This window comes from Sus scrofa, chromosome 2, assembly GCF_000003025.6.
Source record: "Sus scrofa isolate TJ Tabasco breed Duroc chromosome 2, Sscrofa11.1, whole genome shotgun sequence".
NCBI lineage: Eukaryota > Metazoa > Chordata > Mammalia > Artiodactyla > Suidae > Sus > Sus scrofa.
The window spans coordinates 51377874-51398646 of NC_010444.4; the positions used below are offsets into that span (position 1 = coordinate 51377874).

The following is a 20773-nucleotide window of genomic DNA, read 5'->3' on the forward strand; positions in this document are numbered from 1 at the left end:
GTTGAGTTGTTTAAGTTGTTTGTATATTTTGGAGATTAAGCCCTTGTCAGTTGCATCATTTGAAACTATTTTCTCCCATTCCTTAGTTTTTTTTTTTTTGTGGTTTCCTTTGCTGTGCAAAAGCTTATCAGTTTGATTAGGTCCCATTCCTTTATTTTTGTTTTTATTTCTATTGCCTTGGGAGACTGACCGAGAAAACATTTGTAAGGTTGATGTCAGAGAATGTTTTGCCTATGTTCTCTTCTAGGAGTATTTTCTTATTGTCTTTAAGCCATTTTGAGCTTATTTTTGTGCACATTGTGTGAGGGTGTGTTCTAGTTTCATTGATTTACATGCGGCTGTACAGTTTTCCCAGCACCACATGCTGAAAAGACTGTCTTTTTCCCATTTTATATTCTTGCCTCCTTTGTCAAAGATTAATTGACCATAGGTGTCTGGATTTATTTCTGGGTTCTCTATTCTGTTCCATTGGTCTGTCTGTCTGTTTTGGTACCAGTACCACATTGTCTTGATTAGTGTAGCTTTGTAATATTGTCTGAAGTCTGGGAGAGTTATGCCTCATGGTTTATTTTTCCTCAAGATTGCTTTGGCAATTCTAGGTCTTTTATGGTTCCATATAAATTTTTGGATTGTTTGTTCTAGTTCTGTGAAAAATATTTTGGGTTATTTGATACAGATCACATTAAATCTGTGGATCATTTTGGGTAGTTGGACCATTTTTACAATATAATTATTCCAATCCAGGAGCATGGGCTTTCTTTCCCTTTCTTTGAATCCCTACTGAGTCAGATTCTTGAGTAGGATAACCATGAAAAAAAGAAAGTAGAAAGCAGGCTGACAAGAAAAGCTTGGCCAATGAAATTGTAAAAGAGTTACAGTAGCATCAGAAGTATCATGTTTCTGTTTTTTTTTTTTTTGTCTTTTGTTGATGTTTCTAATTCTGTTTTTTTTCTTAATAAAAGTTGCTAGGAGGCTGTGTGTGTAGGAAATTATTAAATCTTGAGAGTCAAGAAGTTGAAATAGATGGATAGAAATACATGAAAAAAATCTGAGGTATTTATTAATAATCAAAACTGAAGAGAATTTTTTTTGAGTTGTCAGTGGAATTTAAAACCAACAAGCAGATTCTACAAGCAAGGGAGAACCAACATGCTTTTTTCTTGATGAAAAGCCAAGTGGGAGCATTTGTTATACCAGATATTAAAAATTATGTTAAATCTAGAGTAATTAAGACAAGGAAATGTCAATGCAGGGATAGTTAGTTATGAGATCAGAGAAATAGAGTAAGGATCTCAGAAGCAGATACTTGCATAAAAGGACTGTTGTTCACACACCCCCATTACCATGTGTTTCCATGGTGTCTCTGTGAGAAGTGGAGGGAGGATGTTCTTATAAAGAGTGCTTGGATCACTTAACCTTATGGAAAAAATCAAATTATCCTAGTAATTCTGACCAAATGGGAAAGTCCACTCCCAATGTCTCTGAAACCATGGTGTGAAAGCTAAAACCACAAAATCCTCGGCTAATGACATAGATCTTTTGAAGACTTAAAGTAAGGAAAGATTTTTTACATAGGACACATTCCCTAGACACAATTTATAAACATATTTGTGTAAGTTAAAAAAATAAAAACGTTGATTGCATCAGATGACTCCCCGAGAGTGAAAATGTGAGTCTCACCTGTGAGAATGTACATAAAAGGTCCATAGATGTCTTTCTCTAGTGTTTGAATATATATACAGAGAACCTTAAAATGAATAGAGGGAAAAAAAGACCCTATTATTAGTAAGTCAGTAAGAGTTGACTAAGTTCACTAGGTTGAACAAACAATAATGGCGATCTCAATAATATTGGGAAAGATGCTCAGCTTCATGATTACTCAGACAATGAAGCAGAAAGGTGAAAATTTCCCTGCATCACCTCATGGAAGAGACAGTGGCATCATCTCTGGGGGTCGAGGAACACAGGCCTCAGGATCCTGCAGATTCCATGAGCATTGCAGAAGTCCTTCCCAAAGTCCCCTCTTGGAACCTCCCACATGGATCTGAGGGAGAGTGTATAAATTGTGTTACTTGTTGCCGAGAAATGCAGGGGAGCTTCTGCAGGCCCCACAGCTAGTCCAGAATCTGTAGAGTCTCCAGTACCGACTCCCACTTCCCCATCCAGGTCTTCTTTCCCTAGTGCTACCTTCTTGCCTGAGATAATATCATTTTCTTTTTTTTGGCTGCACATATGGCATGTGAAAGTTTCTGGGCTAGGGATGGAATCTGAGATTCAGCTGGGATCTACGTCAGAGCTGTGACAATGCTGGGTCCTTAACCCACTGTGGCACAGTGGGAACTCCTGAGATGGTGTCTTTGACCCCTTGTATCCCTCTCTGTCCCCAGAGCCCTCAGTGGTGTTTGCCAAGGAACAGCTGGCCTGCAGTGAAGTGCAAGCCATGGCAGGGGCCAGTGCCACGCTGAGCTGTGAGGTGGCCCAGGCCCAGACGGAGGTGACTTGGTACAAGGATGGGAAGAAGCTGAGTTCGAGCTCAAAAGTGCGTGTGGAGGCCAAGGGCTGCAACCGGAGGCTGGTGGTGCAGCAAGTGGGCAAGGCAGATGCTGGGGAGTACAGCTGCGAGGCTGGGGGTCAGAAGGTCTCCTTCCACCTGGATGTCACAGGTCAGTTCTTGGGGATGATACTAAGTTCTCCCATTAGGAGTTGATAATGGGGCTGGCTTCTGACCTCAACACACTCTTTTGTACTTAACTTTAGACTTTTTCTCTTCATGCTCCCAATCTTCCATATCCTGTCTCGATACTCATTTTGGGGCCTGGGGTGTGGGGTGGATGGGCAGTGTGTGTCTGGAAAGGTGAGGAGTCATTTCTGTCCATCTGTTTCAAACAGTAAGGCTATGTTCCTCTCTCTTAGCACCTGCCCAGAACTTTCTATATATATATATATCGACTGTACAGCATGGTGACCCAGTTACACATACATGTATACATTCTTTTTTTTCACACTATGTGTTCCATCATAAATGACTAGACAGAGTTCCCCATTTCTTTTTTTTTAATTTATTTTTTCCTGCTCTACAACATGGGGACCAAGTTACACATACATGTATACATATTTTTTCCTCCCATTGTGGTGTTGTGATGTATGTATCTAGATAGCTCTCAATGCTACACAGCGGGATCTCCTTGTAAATCCATTCCGAGATCAATACTTTGCATCTGTTAATCCCAAGCTCCCAATCCCTCCCACTCCCTCCCTCTGACCCTGGCAGCCACAAGTCCATTCTCCAAGTCCATGATTTTATTTTCTGTGGAAAAGTTCATTTGTGCTGTATAAGAGATTCCAGTTATAAGTGATAACATATAGTATTTGTCTTTCTTTTTCTGACTGATTTCACTCAGTATGAGAGTCTCTAGTTCCATCCATGTTGCTGCAAATGGCATTATGCTGTTCTTTTTTACGGCTGAGTAGTATTCCACTGTGTATACATACCACATCTTCATAATCCAATCATCTGTCAGTGGACATTTGGGTTGTTTCCATGTCTTGGCTATTGTGAATAGTGCTTCCGTGAACATGCGGGTGAATGTGTCTTTTTCAAGGAAAGTTTTGTCCAGATATATGCCCAAGAGTGGGATTGCTGGGTCATGTGGTAGTTCTATATATAGATTCCTAAGGTACCACCATACTGTTCTCCATAGTGGCTGTACCAGCTTACATTCCCACCAACAGTGAAGGAGGGGTCCCTTTTCTCCACAACCCCTCCAGCACTTGTTATTTGTGGACTTATTAATGATGGCCATTCTGACTGGTGTGAGGTGGTAGCTCACAGTAGTTTTGATTTGCATTTCTCTAATCATCAGGGATGTTGAGCATTTTTTCATGAGCTTGTTGGCCATCTGTATATCTTCCTTGGAAAACAGTCTATTCAGGTCTTTTGCCCATTTTCCCATTGGGTTGTTGGCTTTTTTGCTGTTGAGTTGTATAAATTGTTTGTATATTTTAGAGATTAAGCCCTTGTCTGTTGCATTGTTTGAAAATATTTTCTCCCATTCTGTAAGCCATCTTTTTGTTTTCTTTTTGGTTTCCTTTGTTGTGCAAAAGCTTTTCAGTTTGATTAGGTCCCATGGGTTTATTTTTTCTCTTATTTCTGTTGCCTTGGGAAAATGACCTAAGATATTCATGAGGATGATGTCAGAGAATGTTTTACCTATGTTCTCTTCCAGGAGTTTGATGGTGTCTTGTTTTATGTTTAGGTCTTTCAGTCATTTTGAGTTTATTTTTGTGCATGGTGTGAGGGTGTGTTCTAGTTTCATTGCTTTGCATGGAGCTGTCCAGGTTTCCCAGCAATGCTTGCCGAATAGACTTTCTTTTTCCCATTTTATGTTCTTGCCTCCTTTGTCAAAGATTAATTGACTATAGGTGTCAGGGTTTATTTCTGGGCTCTCTATTCTGCTCCATTGGTCTGTCTGTCTGTTTTGGTACCAATACCACACTGTTTTGATGACTGTGGCTTTGTAATATTGCTTGAAGTCTGGGAGACTTATGCCTCCAGCTTGGTTTTTGTTTCTCAGGATTGCTTTGGCAATTCTTGGTCTTTTGTGGTTCCATATAAATGTTTGGATTGTTTGTTCTAGTTCTGTGAAAAATGTCATGGGTAATTTGATAGGGATGGCATTGAATCTGTAGATTGCTTTGGGTAGTATGGCCATTTTTACAATATTAATTTTTCCAACCTAGGAACATGGGATATCTTTCCATTTCTTTACATCTTTAATTTCCTTGATTAATAGCCTTTCCTTGATTATTCCTTGATTAATAGTTCTCAGTATATAAGTACTTTACCTCCTTGGTCAGGTGTAGTCCCAGTTTTTGATTTTTCAGGATGCAATTTTAAAAGGTATCATATTTTTGTATTCCTTTTCTAATATTTCATTGTTAGTAAACAGAAATGCGACATTTATGAATGTTAATCTTATATCCTGCTACTTTTCTGAATTTGTTGATCAGTTTGAGTAGTTTTTGGGTTGAGTCCTTAGGGTTTTCTATGTATAGTATCATGTCATCTGCACACAGTGAGAGATTTATCTCTTCTCTTCCTATGTGGATGCCTTTTATTTCTTTTGTTTGTCTGATTGCTGTGGCTAGGACTTCCAAAACTATGTTGAATAGCAGTGATGAGAGTGGGCATCTCTGTCTTGTTCCTGATTTGAGTGAAATGGCTTTCATTTTTTCTCCATTGAGTATTATATTTGCTGTGGGTTTGTCATAAATGGCTTTGATTATGTTAAGGAATATTCCCTCTATACCCACTTTGGTGAGAATTTTTATCATGAACGGATGTTGTCTGCATCTATTGAGATGATCATGTAGTTTTTGACTTTTCTTTTGTTAATGTTGATTGATTTGCATATGTAGATCCATCCTTATGAACCTGGGATGAACCCCACCTGGTCGTGGTGTAGGATCTTTTTGATAAGTCGTTGGATTCAGTTGGCTAAAATTTTGTTGCGAATTTTTGTGTCTATATTCATCAAAGATATTGGCTGATAGTTTTCTTTTTTGGTGGTGTATTTGATTTTGGAATGAGGGTGATGGTGGCATCATAGAATGTCTTTGGGAGTGTTCCTTCTTCTTCAACCTTTTGAAAAAGTTTAAGGAAGATGGGCACCAGATCCTGTTTGTATGTTTGGTAGAATTCACCTGTGAAGCCATCTGGTCCTGGGCTTTTGTTTGTAGAGAGTATTTTTTATGAAGTTTTCAATTTCATTTCTAGTGATCGGTCTGTTCAGTTGGTCTATTTCTTCTTGATTCAGTTTTGGGAGGCTGTAAGTCTCTAGAATGTTGTCCATTTCTTCCAGATTGTCAAATTTGTTGGCATATAGTTGTTCATAGTATTCTCTTACTTTTTTTTTTTTTTTTTTTTTTGTATTTCTTCAGTGCCTCTTGTTATTTCTCCTTTTTCATTTCTACTTGGATTCTTTCTCTCCTCTTCTTAGTGAGTCTAGCCAGGGATTTGTCAATTTTGTTTAGCTTTTCAAAGAAACAGCTCTTGGTTTTATTAATTTTCTCTATTGTTTTTTGAATCTCTATTTTATTGATTTCCTCTTTGATTTTTATAATTTCCTTCCTTCTGCTGACTTTAGGTCTTTTTTGTTCTTCTTTTTCTAATTCATTTATGTGTTGGGTTAAGTTGTCAATTTGAGATCTTTCTTCTTTTTTGAGGAAGGCCTGTATCGCTATGAATTTTCCTCTGAGCACTGCTTTCATGGCATCCCATAGATTTTGAGTGGTTGTGTCTTCATTATCATTTGTCTCGAGGTATTTTTTAATTTCCTTCTTGATTTCCTCACTGACCCATTGGTTTTTTAGTAGCATATTGTTTAGTCTCCATGTAGTAGGTTTTTTTTCTCATTTCTTTGCCTCTGGTTGATTTCTAGTTTCATACCATTGTGGTCAGAGAAGATACTTGAAATAATTTCTATGCTCCTAAATTTGTTAAGGTTAGCTTTGTGCCCCAGTATGTGATCAATTCTTGAGAATTTTCCATGCACACTTGAGAAGAGTGTGTATTCTGATTTTTTTTGGATGTAGTGTCCTGAAGATGTCAATTAAGTCTAACTTTCCTATTGTTTCCTTTAGGATCTCTGTTGCTTTATTGGTTTTCTCTCTAGAGGATCTGTCCATTGATATGAGTGGGGTGTTAAAGTCTCCTACTATGATTGTATTCCCATCAATTTCTCCCTTTATGTCTGTTAATATTTGTTGTATGTATCTGAGTGCTTTTATATTTGGGGCATATATGTTGACAATAGTAATAACATCTTCTTGAATGGATCCTTTAATCATTAAATAGTGTCCTTCTTTGTCTTTCTTTATGGCCTTCATTTTAAAGTCTATTTTGTCTGATATGAGTATTCCAACTCCTGATTTCTTGTCATGTCCACTGGAATGAAATATTTTTTCTGACCCCCTCACTTTCAATCTATATGTGTCATTTGTCCTAAGGTGAGTTTCTTGTAGGCAGCATATTGAAGGTTTTTGCTTTTTTTACCCTAACCCTAACCCTAACCCTGATTTTATCCAATCAGCCACTCTGTCACCTGCCCAGAACTTTCATGTTGCTCCTTGGTTTGGGACCCTGGCTCTACCTGAGGCTTGGGGTGTGAGATAAACCTGAGCATGTGTGATGTTCCTCCCATTATGTGCCCTCACAGCTACCTCGTGCCCTCATTCAGCACCTCCTGCTGGTTCTAGGTCAGCAAGAGATATTTCAATTTCATTGAATCCGTATTAGAGGAAAAGTTGGATGCACAGTTGTTCTTGGATTTATCTCAACAGTGAACTTTGGAGGATCAAATGTGAGGTCTTTTTGTCTTTCTTCTCTAGGGCCGCACCCATGGCATATGCAGCTTCCCAGGCTAGAGGTCTACTCAAAGCTGTAGCCACTGGCCTATAGCAGAGCCACAGCAATGCCAGATCTGAGCTGCGTCTGCAACCTACACCACAGCTCACAGCAACACTGGATCCTTAACCTACTGATTGAGGCCAGGGATCGAACCCACATCCTCATGGTTCCTAGTTGGATTCACTAACCACTGAGCTACAAAGGGAACTCCAAGTCTTTAAGCCATTTTGAATTTATTTTTGTGCACGTTGTGTGAGAATGTGTTCTAGTTTCATTGATTTACATGCAATTCTTCAGTTTTCCCAACATTACTTACTGAAAAGACTGTATTTTTCCCATTTTATATTCTTGCCTCCTTTGTCAAAGATTAATTGACCGTAGGTGTCTGGGTTTATTTCTGGGTACTCTATTCTGTTCCGTTGGTCTATATGTCTGTTTTGCTACCAGTACCACACTGTCTTGATTAGTGTAGCTTTGTAATATTGTCTGAAGTCTGGGAGAGTTATGCTTCATGCTTGGTTTCTGGGAGGCCCTTACTTTTCATAGATGTAGAAGCTGTCTGATATCTGTATGTAGCAAAAAGTAGGGCCATATTTTGTTGTCGTGCCCTTATAAAGGGAGGAGAGAAAGCATGCCTTGTAGATATTCAGCTGTGATATTTAGGGTGATCATTTAAAGCAAATATGATTTTGCAGTTGACTAGTTTTGAAGTTCAGTGTCAGAATTCCCCTTGGGTTTAAATTTGTGAATTTAGGAATGGAAAGGAAAATTCGATTCTGTCCCATAAGTATGAATTGCTCACCGGGGGTTACTGTAGCAGCAGTCTCTTACCAGCAAAGCAGGATTTATTTATTGTATTTTAAAAATTGTTATTGAGTGTCTTTGCCTCATGGCTGGGATACAGAGAGTCTAGAAATGAGGTTATTTTTCTTTTTGTGAATAAAGTCTTAATGCCATGTAAGAGAGGGCTGCCATCCCACATTAACTTCCAGGTGGGGACAAATAACTGGGAGTGTGCTATAGCATTATTTGTGTGTATGTATAGATACCCCAGTTGCTTCCACATATTATTTTAAAATGTGGTTTTCAGAGAATATTACAGAATACTTTAAGGTAATAAAACTGAGAAGTTGTTAAATTTGGCTATATCAGTTAACTGTATGAAAACTGACAGAAGAAGTAATAGAAACTAAAATAATTCTATGACTTTTCTTTTTTTTGGAATTTTTTATTAGAGTATAGTTGATTTACAGTTGTCAATTTCTGCTATATAGCATAGTGACCCAGTCATATATATATGTATGTGTGCATATATATACATATATATATATATACATTCTTTTTCTCATACTATCTTCCATCATGTTCTGTATCACATACATGTGGAATCTAAAATATGGCACAAATGAACCTATCTACAAAACAGAAACAGACTCAAACAATTCTATGGCTTTTAAATCAATAGAAGCAATATGAATAGTCATCTCAGCCATGTAGTTCCCTGGTGTACAATAAAAAATATCCTGGACAGCTATTATTCTTTGCTCATGAGTAAAGGAAGATACACTTCATAATGCTTTTCATGTACAGAATATAACATCAATACCAAAATTGCACAAAAAAAGGCAAGGAGAATGAAATTATGGGCCCATCTATTATGGATTTTAAGGCCCAAATAATAAAATGTTAGCATTTATGTTAAATTCAGCAATCCATCAAGAGTATAAACAGGATTGCATGCATAATTTAAATGGTGATATTAATCAATATAAAACTTATATTAAGAGATTGAATGCTGGCCAACAAGCACATGAAAAAATGCTCAACATCACTGATCATTAAAGAAATGCAAATCAAAACTACTGTGAGCTACCACCTCACGCCAGTCAGAATGGCCATCATTAATAAGTCCACAAATAACAAGTGCTGGAGAGGGTGTGGGGGAAAGGGAACCCTCCTGCACTGTTGGTGGGAGTGTAAATTGGTACAACCACTATGGGAAACAACATGGAGGTACCTTAGAAAACTATGCATAGAATTACCACATGACCCAGCAATCCCACTCTTGGGCATATATCTGGACAAAACTTTCCTTGAAAAAGACACATTCACCCGCATGTTCATGGAAGCACTATTCGCAATAGCCAAGACATGGAAACAACCCAAATGTCCACTGACAGATGATTGGATTATGAAGATGTGGTATGTATACACAGTGGAATACTACTCATCCATAAAAAAGAACAGCATAATGCCATTTGCAGCAACATGGATGGAACTAGAGACTCTCATACTGAGTGAAATCAGTCAGAAAGAAAGACAAATACCATATGATTTCAATTACATCTGGAATCTAATATATGGCACACATGAACCTTTCCACAGAAAAGAAAATCATGGACATGGAGAACAGACTTGTGGTTGCCAAGGGGGAAGGGGAGGGGGAGGGAATGGGATAGACTGGGAATTTGAGGTTAATAGATGCAAACTACTGTCTTTGGAACGGATAAGCACCGAGATCCTGCTGTATAGCTCTGGGAACTATATCTAATCACTTATGATGGAGCATGATAATGTGAGGAAAAAGAAGGTATACATGTATATATAACTGGGTCACCTTGCTGTACAGCAGAAAATTGACAGAACACTGTAAACCAAGTATAATGGAAAAAATAAAAATCATTATAAAATAAAAAATAGATTGAAAGAGCTAAAAAAAGAGATTGAGTGCAAAAAAGATGATTATCTAAATGAGTACACACTAAAATGGTTCAATTCAATGAACTTTGTAAATCTGGAAAAAATTTTGATAACATTGAGCATCAATTTATGCCATAAACTTCTTACAATAATATATAAAAGTGTTCTTGCTTAACTTAATAAAGGGTGTTTTAGAAAAATAACTCTCACTTAAAATGTATCTCAAAAGCTTTGACAGTAGGGGCAATACTACTACCAAGCAGAGTAAGAAGGAAAATAAAATAAGCCACAAAGAATTTTGAAAAACTAAAGGTGGAATTTGCTGATGATATGAATATCCAATCAGAAAATTGCAGAGATAAATTATTAGACTGAGTAAGATTCTTGAATAGGATAACTGTGAAAAAGAATCAATACAAAAACAATAAATTCTGTATCTATAGGGTGGCAAGAAAAGCTTAGCCAATGAAATTATGAAAGTGTTATGATGGCATCAGAAGTATCATGTTTCTAATTCTGTTTCTGATGAAACTTGCTAGGAGGCTGTGTGTGTGGAAAATCATCAAGTATTCTTGACAGACAGTCAAGAGTTGGAAATTGTTGGATAGAAATCTGTGAAAAAATCAAAAATTTTATAAGCAATCAAATTGGAAGGGAATTTTTTTGGGGGTAACAGTGGAATCGAAAAATAGCAAACAGATTCCAAAAGCAAGATACCGCCAATATGCTTTCTTCTTGAAGAAAAGCCAAGTGTGAGCATTTGCTGTACCAGATATAAAAAATTATGACAAAGCTAGAGTAATAAGACAAGGGGATGTCAATGGACTGATGGTTAGTTATGAAACCAAAAGAACAGAATAAGGAGCTCAGAAACAGAGAATTGTAAATAAGGACTTCTGCTGCCCCCCACTCCCTGAGTTTTCCTGTGTGGTAGAGACGTGGAGGGAGGGTGTTATTCTCATAAAGTGTGCTTGGATCACTTAACCTTATGGAAAAAATTAAATTGTCCTAATAATGCTGACCAAATTGTAGAGTAAACTTCTGGGTCTTGGAAACCTCAGTGTGAAAGCTAAAAGTGTAAAATCCTCAGCTGACAAGCTTGGATTATATAAAGTCTTAAAGTTAGGAAGGATTTCTTAAATAGAACACATGCTCGAGAGGAAATATAGACCTAGTTGAGTACGTTAACACTAAAAAGGTTGATTCATCAGACTTTCTGAGAGAGTGAAAATGTGAGTAACACAGGAGGGAATTTATATAAAAGATCCATAGTTTTCTTTCTCGAGTATTTGAGTATATAAAGAGTGCCTTAAAAATGAGTACAGGAAAAGAGAGACCCTTTTATTTATTATTAATTTGATAAACATATTGATTAAGTTCACTGGGTAGAACAAACAGTAATGGCCATCTCAATAATATTGGGAAAGGTGCTGTTTCATTACTTATCAAACAATGAAAATGAGAGCCCCAGGGAGGAATAAGCCCTCCTACCAGACTGCCAGAAGTTGACAGTACTAAGAGCAAGCAGACACTGAGCCTCCATGATTCCCATGGAGGAAGGTGAAAAATTCCCTGCATCATATCATGGAAGAGATGGTAGCTTCATGTAGGCAGTGCAGAAACACAGGCCTCAGGACCCTGTAGATTCCATGAGCAAAGGAGAAATCTTTTCCATTGTCCTCACCACATGGAACTGAGAGAGAATGTATAAATTGTGTTACTTGTTGCTGAGAAAGGCAGGGGGCCTTCTGCAGGCTCACAGCTTGTGCAAAGCCTAAAGAGGCTTCCAGCTCAACTCCTGCCTCCCCATCTAGGTCTTCTTTCCCTGGTGCTGGCTTTCTGCATGAGATGGTGTCTTTGACTCTGTGTATCCCTTCTGTATGCAGAGCCCTCAGTGGTGTTTGCCAAGGAGCAGCCAGCACGCACTGAAGTGCAAGCCATGGCCGGAGCCAGTGCCACACTGAGCTGTGAGGTGGCCCAGGCCCAGACAGAGGTGACATGGTACAAGGATGGGAAGAAGCTGACTTCAAGCTCAAAAGTGCGTGTGGAGGCCAAGGGCTGCAACCGGAGGCTGGTGGTGCAGCAGGCGGGCAAGGCAGATGCTGGGGAGTACAGCTGCGAGGCTGGGGGTCAGAAGGTCTCCTTCCACCTGGACATCACAGGTCAGTTCTTGGGGAGGATACTAAGCTCTTCCATTCAGAGCTGCTGATGGGACTGGCTTTTGGCATCAAGTCTCTTATGCACTTGACTTTGGACTTCATCTCTTTATGCTTCCCAATCTTCCACGTCCCATCTCAATACTCATTTTGGGGCCAGGGAAGGATGAATGGGGAGAGTGAGAGGTGTCGTTTCTGTCCACCTGTTCCAACAGTAAGGCTCAGTCCCAATATCTTAGCACCTGCCCAGATCCTTCTACTTGCTCCTTGGTGTTGGGATCCTGGCTCTACCTGATACTTGGAGTTAGAGATAGACCTGGGCATATGTGACTTTCCTTCCATTATATGTCCTGATAGCCACCAACTGCCCTCTTCCAGCACTTCCTACTGGTTCTTGGTGTTGGAATGAGGTGTTTCCTTTTCACTGATCCCAAATTAGAGGAAATATTCCAGTCACACTTGGAATTCTCCAAGAGTGAACTTTGGATGATCAGATGTGAGGTTTCTTTGATCCCCTTCCTTCCTTTATATGGGCATAGAAACTCTCTGATTCCTGGGTGTAAAAATAGGCTAATATTTTGTGGACCTGTCCTTGAAGGAGAGAAGGGATGAATGGTGGAGATTCACCTGTGATGTTTAAGGAGATCATTTAAAGAAAATATCATTTTGCTTCTGTCTTTAGTTTGGATATTCATGGTCAGAATTCCCCTTAGATTTACATTTATGAATTTAAGAATGGAAAGGAAAAAGTCAGTTCTGCCCATCAGTATGATATGCTCATCAGGGGTTACTGTACCAGCAGCCTCTGACAAGCAAAGTGTTTTTTTTTTTTTTTTGTTTTTTGTTTTTTTTTGCATTTTCTTAGTGGTTAGTGAGTGCCTTTGCCTCGTTGCTGGAATATAGAGAAGTCTAAGAACTGAGGTTATTTTCCCATTGTGAAGAGGGTCTTAATGTGGAATAAGCATGGGCTGTCATCCCACCTTGACTCCTAGGTGTAAACACATAACATTTTGGGAATGTGCTAACCATTCAGTATGATTATTGGGTGTGTATAGATAGCCCAGATCCAACAATATGTATTTGTAAAGCCTGAATTAACAGAATATTGCTGGATAATGTAAGGTGAAAAAAATTAAAAAGTTGTGAGATTTTACTAAGTTGTAGTAAACTGTGTGAAAACTGAGAAAGGGAGATAGGGAAAATTCAATATTTTTGTGAGCATTCAACCAGTAGGACCAATAAAGAAAAATTTCCTCAGCCCAGTGGTGCTCTGGTACGCTATAAAAATATCCTGGAAAACTCTTATCTGATGATTCCGGAGATGGTCCCAGAGATAGAAGAAGGAGATACACTCCATAATTCTCTGTGGGTACAGAACATGATACCAAAATCACACAGGAGAGGAAGGAAGAATGAAATTAGAGACCAATCTCTTGTGGATGTTTTTTTTTTTTTTTTTTTTTTTTTTTTGTCTTTTGTCTTTTGTCTTTTTTTGTTGTTGTTGTTGTTGCTATTTCTTGGGCCACTCCAGCGGCATATGGAGGTTCCCAGGCTAGGGGTTGAATCGGAGCTGTAGCCACCGGCCTACGCCAGAGCCACAGCAACGCGGGATCCGAGCCGCGTCTGCAACCTACACCACAGCTCACGGCAACGCGGGATCGTTAACCCACTGAGCAAGGGCAGGGACCGAACCCGCAACCTCATGGTTCCTAGTCGGATTCGTTAACCACTGCGCCATGACGGGAACTCCTCTTGTGGATGTTAAGGCAAAAAAAAAAAAAAAAAAAAAAAAAAAAAAAAAAAAAGTTAACAAAAGGAATTCGGGGATATATGAAGAGGAAAAAACATTGTGATGAAAGTTATAGTCCAGGATAACAGATGTGTTTAAAATTGAGAGTGTTAACTGACAGAAAGCTTGACATTAAGAGACAGTGTAAAAAGATGTGATTATATGGAAGAGTACAGAATCAAAGTCGGATAAAAATTGAACGGCATAATTTGAGAAATGAGTTTGATAAAATTGAGCATCTGTTCATGCCACACAATTCTTTACATACTGAACAAAAGTGTCCTTAACTTTTATAAATGGTCCTGAGGAACAAACCATTGCACTTAAAGTATACCTTGAATGGTGTAACATCAGGGGCAATACATGTAAGCCACTCTAACCACTGAGTTAAATAAGGAGGAAAATAGTATCACCAGACAACAATGTAAAAGCTAAAGGTGGAATTTTCTGATAATGAGATTATCAACTCAGAAAATCTCCAAGATAAATTATCAGGCCGAGTGGAATTCTTGAGAAGAAATGCCATGTAAAAAAAAATTAGTCTGCAGAAAACATTTCTTTATCTATAAGCTAGCAAGAAAAGCTTGGCCCATGAATTTGTAAAATGGTAATAACAGTGCTAGAAGTACCATGTTTCTAATTCCAGCTCTGGTAAAAGTGCTACGAAGCTGGGTGTGTGAAGAGATTATTACATTTTATGAGACAGTAAGAGTTTGAAATAGATGGATAGAAATCTGTAGAAAAATCAGAGATGTTGATGAATGATCAGAATTGAAGGGATTTTTTTTTTTTTTAGGATGTGGGGGGCAGATTGAAGAATAATAGGCAGATTACAAAGGCAAGTTAGAACCAAGATGCTTTTTCTTGAATAAAAGCAAAATGGCGAGAGTGTTTTCTATGATTGATGTCAGGATTATCACAAACTACAATAATTAAAGCAAGGATTCTCAAGGCAGGGATAGTTATTTATCTGCTCCAAAAAACAGAAAGAGCATAGAAACAGATCTCGCATACATGGATTCCTGCTACTTCTCCATCTCGTTTTTACTGTGGTGACTATAGGAGAAGTGGAGGAAAGCCGTTGCAGTCATGAATAGTGATGGGACCACGTAAATGTGTGGAAAAAATTAAATAGTCATATTAGACAAAAGCCAACTCCTGCTGGGTTAGACTCCTCAGTGTAAAAGCTAAAATTCATAAAACCCTCATCTGGTACTATGGATTATTTAAAGACTTAAGGTAAGGCTTTCCTTACCTTTGATAGAACACAAATGCCCTAACATGATTTATAGACACATTTGAGTATGTTAAAATTAAACACTCATTTCATCAGAAGACTCCCTAAGAGAGTGAAAATGTGAGTCACACAGGTGGGAATATCCTTATGACATGTAGAGTGTCCTTGCTCTAATATTTAAATGTATGAAGAATGCCTTCAATTTAATTGAGAAAAGAGAGCCTACCTTTAGTGAATGGGCAACAGACTTGGATAGTGAATCAAGAAGCACCTACAATAATGGCAAGCCCAGGAACATTGGAAAAGGCTTTATTATTCTCAGACAAGGAAACAGAAAACCAGGTGGAGGTACAAGCCTGACACATGTTGACAGTTTTAAATGCACACAAGGGCACTGAGTCTCAGTTCTTCTTGTGGAGACAGGTGAAAAGTTTCCTGCATAACCGCCTGGAAGAGACGTAGGTAGGTTGAGGAACAGAGCCCTCAGGATGCCACAAACACAGAAGTCTTTTGTAGCATCTCCACCTTGAACAGCCTGCATGAATTGAGGGCAAGTGCATAAGTTGCATTGCTTGTTGCTGAGAAAGGCAGTGGGCGTGTGATGCAGAGGCTGGAGAAGTTACCAGTTCCACACCTCCCCATTTAGGTCTTCTTTCCCTGGTGTTGGCTTTGCTGCTTGACATGGTGTCTTTGACTCTGTGTTTTCCTCTCTGTCCCCAGAGCCCTCAGTGGTGTTTGCCAAGGAGCAGCCATCAAGCAGTGCAGTGCAGGCTGTGACGGGGGCCAGTGCCACACTGAACTGTGAGGTGGCCCAGGCCCAGACGGAGGTGACATGGTACAAGGATGGGAAGAAGCTGAGTTCGAGCTCAAAAGTGCGTGTGGAGGCCAAGGGCTGCACCCGGAGGCTGGTGGTGCAGCAGGCGGGCAAGGCAGATGCCGGGGAGTACAGCTGCGAGGCTGGGGGTCAGAAGGTCTCCTTCCACCTGGATGTCACAGGTCAGTTCCTTGGAGTGGTCAGTTTGCCTTGCTTGGATTTGATGGGACCGATGTTGAGCCAATGTTGCCCCTAGTGTTCTCCTCATTGCACAGCTCTCCCATCCTCCCATCTTCCTATTTTTCCTCCTATGACTGAGCCAAGGTTGGCTGGATTAGATGGGCATGTAGGAAAGAGAGGGCCTTCTGTCCATCTTGAGTGATGTTTCCATGCAGTGGTCCTTGCTTATGTGTTCCCAGCACCTGCCTGGTGCTGGGAACTGAAGTAGATCTCGTGCTTAATCTGAATTAGATCAGGGAACTCTCACTTGGGCATGTGAAAACTTCCTCCTACCTGATGTTCTGTCAGCTACCAGATTTGTCGCGCAGGGCAACATGTAGCTTCTCACTAGTGAGATATTTGGATACCAAATTTTGGCTACCTAGTCACACTAGTAGGTATCTCAGACTGAATTTTTGATTATCAAAGCTTTAGTTCTGTGAATCTTGCTTCCTTGCATCTGGATAGAGAAGCTATGGAGAGATGCTATATATAGAGAGATGCTGTATATAGCAGCATCCTGATCAATGCCTGGTTGCACTGTCTGTGCAAAGTATAGGGAGAGCAGGGGTTGGATGTGTGCCTGTGTCATGCACCTTTGAGGTCGGTAGTTTTCTTTCTTAAATCAAATCTCGATTTCCTTTTGTCTTTAGTTAGGACATTCTTTGTCAGAATTTCTCTGGAGGCTGATAGATAAATTTAAAAATGGGGAAGAATGAGGAACTTATGGTACATCAGCATGCCTTATTAAAGTTGACAGCATAATTACTATCTGACTGGTATTTACCACATTTATCTGAAGCATTTCCTAATGATTAGCATGTGCTGTGTGCCTCCCAGGCTGGTGAAAAATAAATGTATATTCTTTTGCTAAGAGTGCCCCCCCCCTTTTTTTGGTCTTTTTAGGACCACACTCATGGCATATGGAGGTTCCCAGGCTCAGGTTTGAATCAGAGTTATAGCTGCCGTCCTACCCCACAGCCACAGCAACGTGGGATCTGAACCGCGTCTGTGACCTACACCACACAGCTCATGTCAACGCTGGATCCTTAACCCACTGAGCAAGGCCATGGATTCAACCCGTGTCCTCATGGATACTGGTCGTGTTCGTTAACCACTGAGCCATGATGGGAACTCCTGTTAAGAGTGTCTTGACGTGAGTTAGGGGTGGGCTGCTGCAGTTCCACATTTGACCCCTAGGTGTCACCACAGGAGCGTGGTGTGATATCGGGTTTGTATTCAATGGCTTGTGGGTGTGTATAGGTACCAAAACCCTGCTCTGTTTATTTGTGAAATGTTATTTGAGGCAATCATGAGAAATGATTTCATGGTAAAAATTTTAACTATTTGTTGAGCACCTAGAAAACTATATAAAAACTGACAGAAGAACAGAGTTCCTGTTGTGGTGTGATAGGTAAAGAATCTGACTGCAGCAGCCCGAGTTACTGTAAGGTGTAGAATCAGTGCCAAGCCTGGTGCAGTGGGTTAAAGGATCTGGGTGTAGGTTGCAGCTGTGGCTCAGATTCAGTTTCTGGCCCAGGAACTTCCATATGCTGCGGGTGCACACGTTAAAAAAAAAAAAAAAGACTCATGAAGAAATAGAAAACTCAAAAAGTCTTATGACCGTTCAAGAAATTTAAAAAATCTTTTCGTTAAAGAAAGACCTCAATCAAGTGGCTGTACTGATAAATTATACTGAATGTTTTGGGAAGAAGAAATTTCCATGTTCATGGAGATTCTTTTACAGAATAGAAAAAGGGGAAATATACCCTCCAGCTCATTTTATGGAAATAGCGTAATACGGATACTGAAATCTTTAAAGGAAAATATGCAGAATTAAAATTATAAGCAACATCCTATGAATACCAAAGCCAACAGCTTAAAAAAGATATTAACCAACTGTGCAACCTATGAAGGGGTCAGTACACTATGACGGAAGTCATAGTCCGAGAATGTATGATAGTTTAACATTAGAATGTCAATATAATGGGTAATATTAACAGTTGAAAAACAAAACGGTTTTGATTATCTCAATAAATGCAGAAAAGTGTGATAAAATTTAACATCATATATCTTGTAATAATATTTGATAAAATTTGCCATCATTTCATGATATAAAATTTGTAACAAATGGTTCTTATTCTGGAAAATGGTACTATAGATAACACCAGCTAGTATCACACTTAAAGTGAAGACTTGGCTTGGAGATGAGACAAGAGAAGGAGGCCTTTCTGTCATCAGTCTTAATATTTAGAGCACAGTAAGGAGGAAAATAAGACAAAGGTATAAAATGAGAAAAAAAAGTGTTTTTAAAATAGATAAGACTTTTATCAATTCAGAAAATTCAACATATTAGTGATTAGACATAGGAAGAGACTTGGGAAAATTACTGCATTAAAAAAATCAATTTACAGAAAACACTTCTGTATCTCTACACTAAGAAGGAACACTTGGAATATGAAATTTTAAGAGTTACAATAGCTTTAAAATTATTATTTTCTATTTCCAAGTCTAATGAATGGTGTTTGGTGATACTAAGTGTGTAAAATTATTAAACATTTTGAGAGATAAAAGAAGATCTAAAAGAAATAGAAACTGTGGAAGACTCAAAGATGTTCATTCCTGGTTAAAATCCAAACATATAATTCTTTGTATGGGATGAAAATTGACACATTGGTTATAAAAGCCAAATACTCTTGAAAAAGAACAAAGTGAGAAGTTTCTATGGTGGCTCAGAGCTAACAAACCTGATTGGTATCTATGAGGACGTGGGTTCAATCCCTGGCCCTGGTCACTGGGTTAAGGATCCAGTGTTGCCATGACCTGTGGTGTAGGTCTTAGATTTGGCTCGGATCCTGTGTAGCTGTGGCTGTGGCAGAGGCCAGCAGCTGCAGCTCCAATTAGACCCCTAGCCTGGGAACTTCTATATGCCACAGGTGCTGCCCCACAAAGACAAGAAAAAAGGAAAAAAAAAAAAAAAAGAAAGAATGATTAAAAAAAAAAAAGAAAACCCAAAAAGAACAAAGTAGAGAGGATTTTCTATACCAGATGTCAAGACCTCTTATGGAGCTACAGTGATTAAGATAACATGGCCTCTTTCTTTCTCATGCATAGATAGAATGAACAGATCAAAGGAATGGAATATTGCCTTAGAAACAACTCAACGTTACTGGACTACACCTTTGCCTTTTGTTTTTTTCCATGTTGCTACTTGTGGTGTGGAGAATGGATGGTCTTTCCATGAAGGATGCTAAAATCATTAACCATATGGAAAAAGTAAAATGAAATTGGCCATCTCTCTCACATAGCTTAAGGACCTTACTGTGAAAGATAAAAGAAACTCAAATCAGGCAGTGCAGCTTATTACCGATCTCCACTGTTAAGTATTTGTAAAAGAAATAGAAATGTACTAACTACCAAGGACAAATTAATAAAATGTCGATATGAAGATTAGTGACTTTATTGGATGGGAAGATACTATAAAAATGTGAAAAGAAAAGGCAAGGCACATCAATGGGGAAGAATTATACAGCATATAAACTATCAACACTTTAGCACTTATTTTAATTTATCAATTAATTTTATTTTTTATTTTTATTTTTTGATTTATTATTTTCATAACAATCTTATTGGGATATAATTGACATAACAAAAATTAGCTACTTATTTGTTTATTAATTATTTTGTCTTTTTAGGGCTGTCCCTGCAGCATATGGAGGTGCCCAGGCTAGGGGTGGAATCAGAGCTGTAGCTGTCAGCCTGTGACACAACCACAGTAACGCAGACTCCGAGCCACATCTGCGACCTATACCACAGCTCACAGCAATGCTGGATCCTTAACCCACCTAGGGAGGCCAGAGATCGGACCTGAGTCCTTACGGATACTAGTTGGATTCGATTCCACTGCTGAGCCATGATGGAAACTCCCCAAAGTAGCTATTTTACTGTGTGCAATTAACTAGGTTTTAGTAGATTCACAGAGTTGTGCAACCATGACTGCTACTTAAATTCAGAACACTTTTATCACTCCATAGAGCAACCAGGTACCTATTATGAGTCATGTTCCATTCGACCTTCCCCCAGCTGCTAGCAACATAACCTACTTTCTCCTTCTATAGATTTGCCTATTCTGAGTTTCGTATAACAATTTTTCTTTTTTTCCCTTTTTAAAATTACTCAATGAATTTATTACTTTTGTAGTTGTACAATGATCCTCACAATCCAATTTTTTAGGATTTCCATCCCACACCCCCAGCGCATTCCCCTACCCCCTGAACTGTCTCCTTGGAAACCATAAGTTTTTCAAAGTCTGTGAGTCAGTATCTATTCTGCAAAGAAGTTCATTGCGTCCTTTTTTCAGATTCCACATGTCAGTGATAGCATTTGTTGTTGGTGTCTCATTGTCTGACTGACTTCACTTAGCATGATAGTTTCTAGGTCCATCCATGTT

The 20773-nt window shown here is 39.0% G+C and overlaps 1 protein-coding gene across 35 annotated transcripts in view; it reads left to right on the forward strand.

Moving 5' to 3' along the window:
- The window catches only part of OBSCN (obscurin, cytoskeletal calmodulin and titin-interacting RhoGEF), a 216709-nt gene that overhangs the window by 60336 nt on the left and 135600 nt on the right, over positions 1-20773 (forward strand). For 33 of the 35 annotated variants that reach the window (XM_021083345.1, XM_021083344.1, XM_021083349.1 and 30 more), the window contains 3 exons: positions 2388-2663; positions 11995-12270; positions 16011-16286. In XM_021083345.1, the coding sequence (XP_020939004.1) occupies positions 2388-2663; positions 11995-12270; positions 16011-16286 (828 nt within the window). The remainder of the gene's footprint in view (positions 1-2387; positions 2664-11994; positions 12271-16010; positions 16287-20773) is intronic. The other 2 variants (XM_021083369.1, XM_021083362.1) reach the window with 2 other exon arrangements.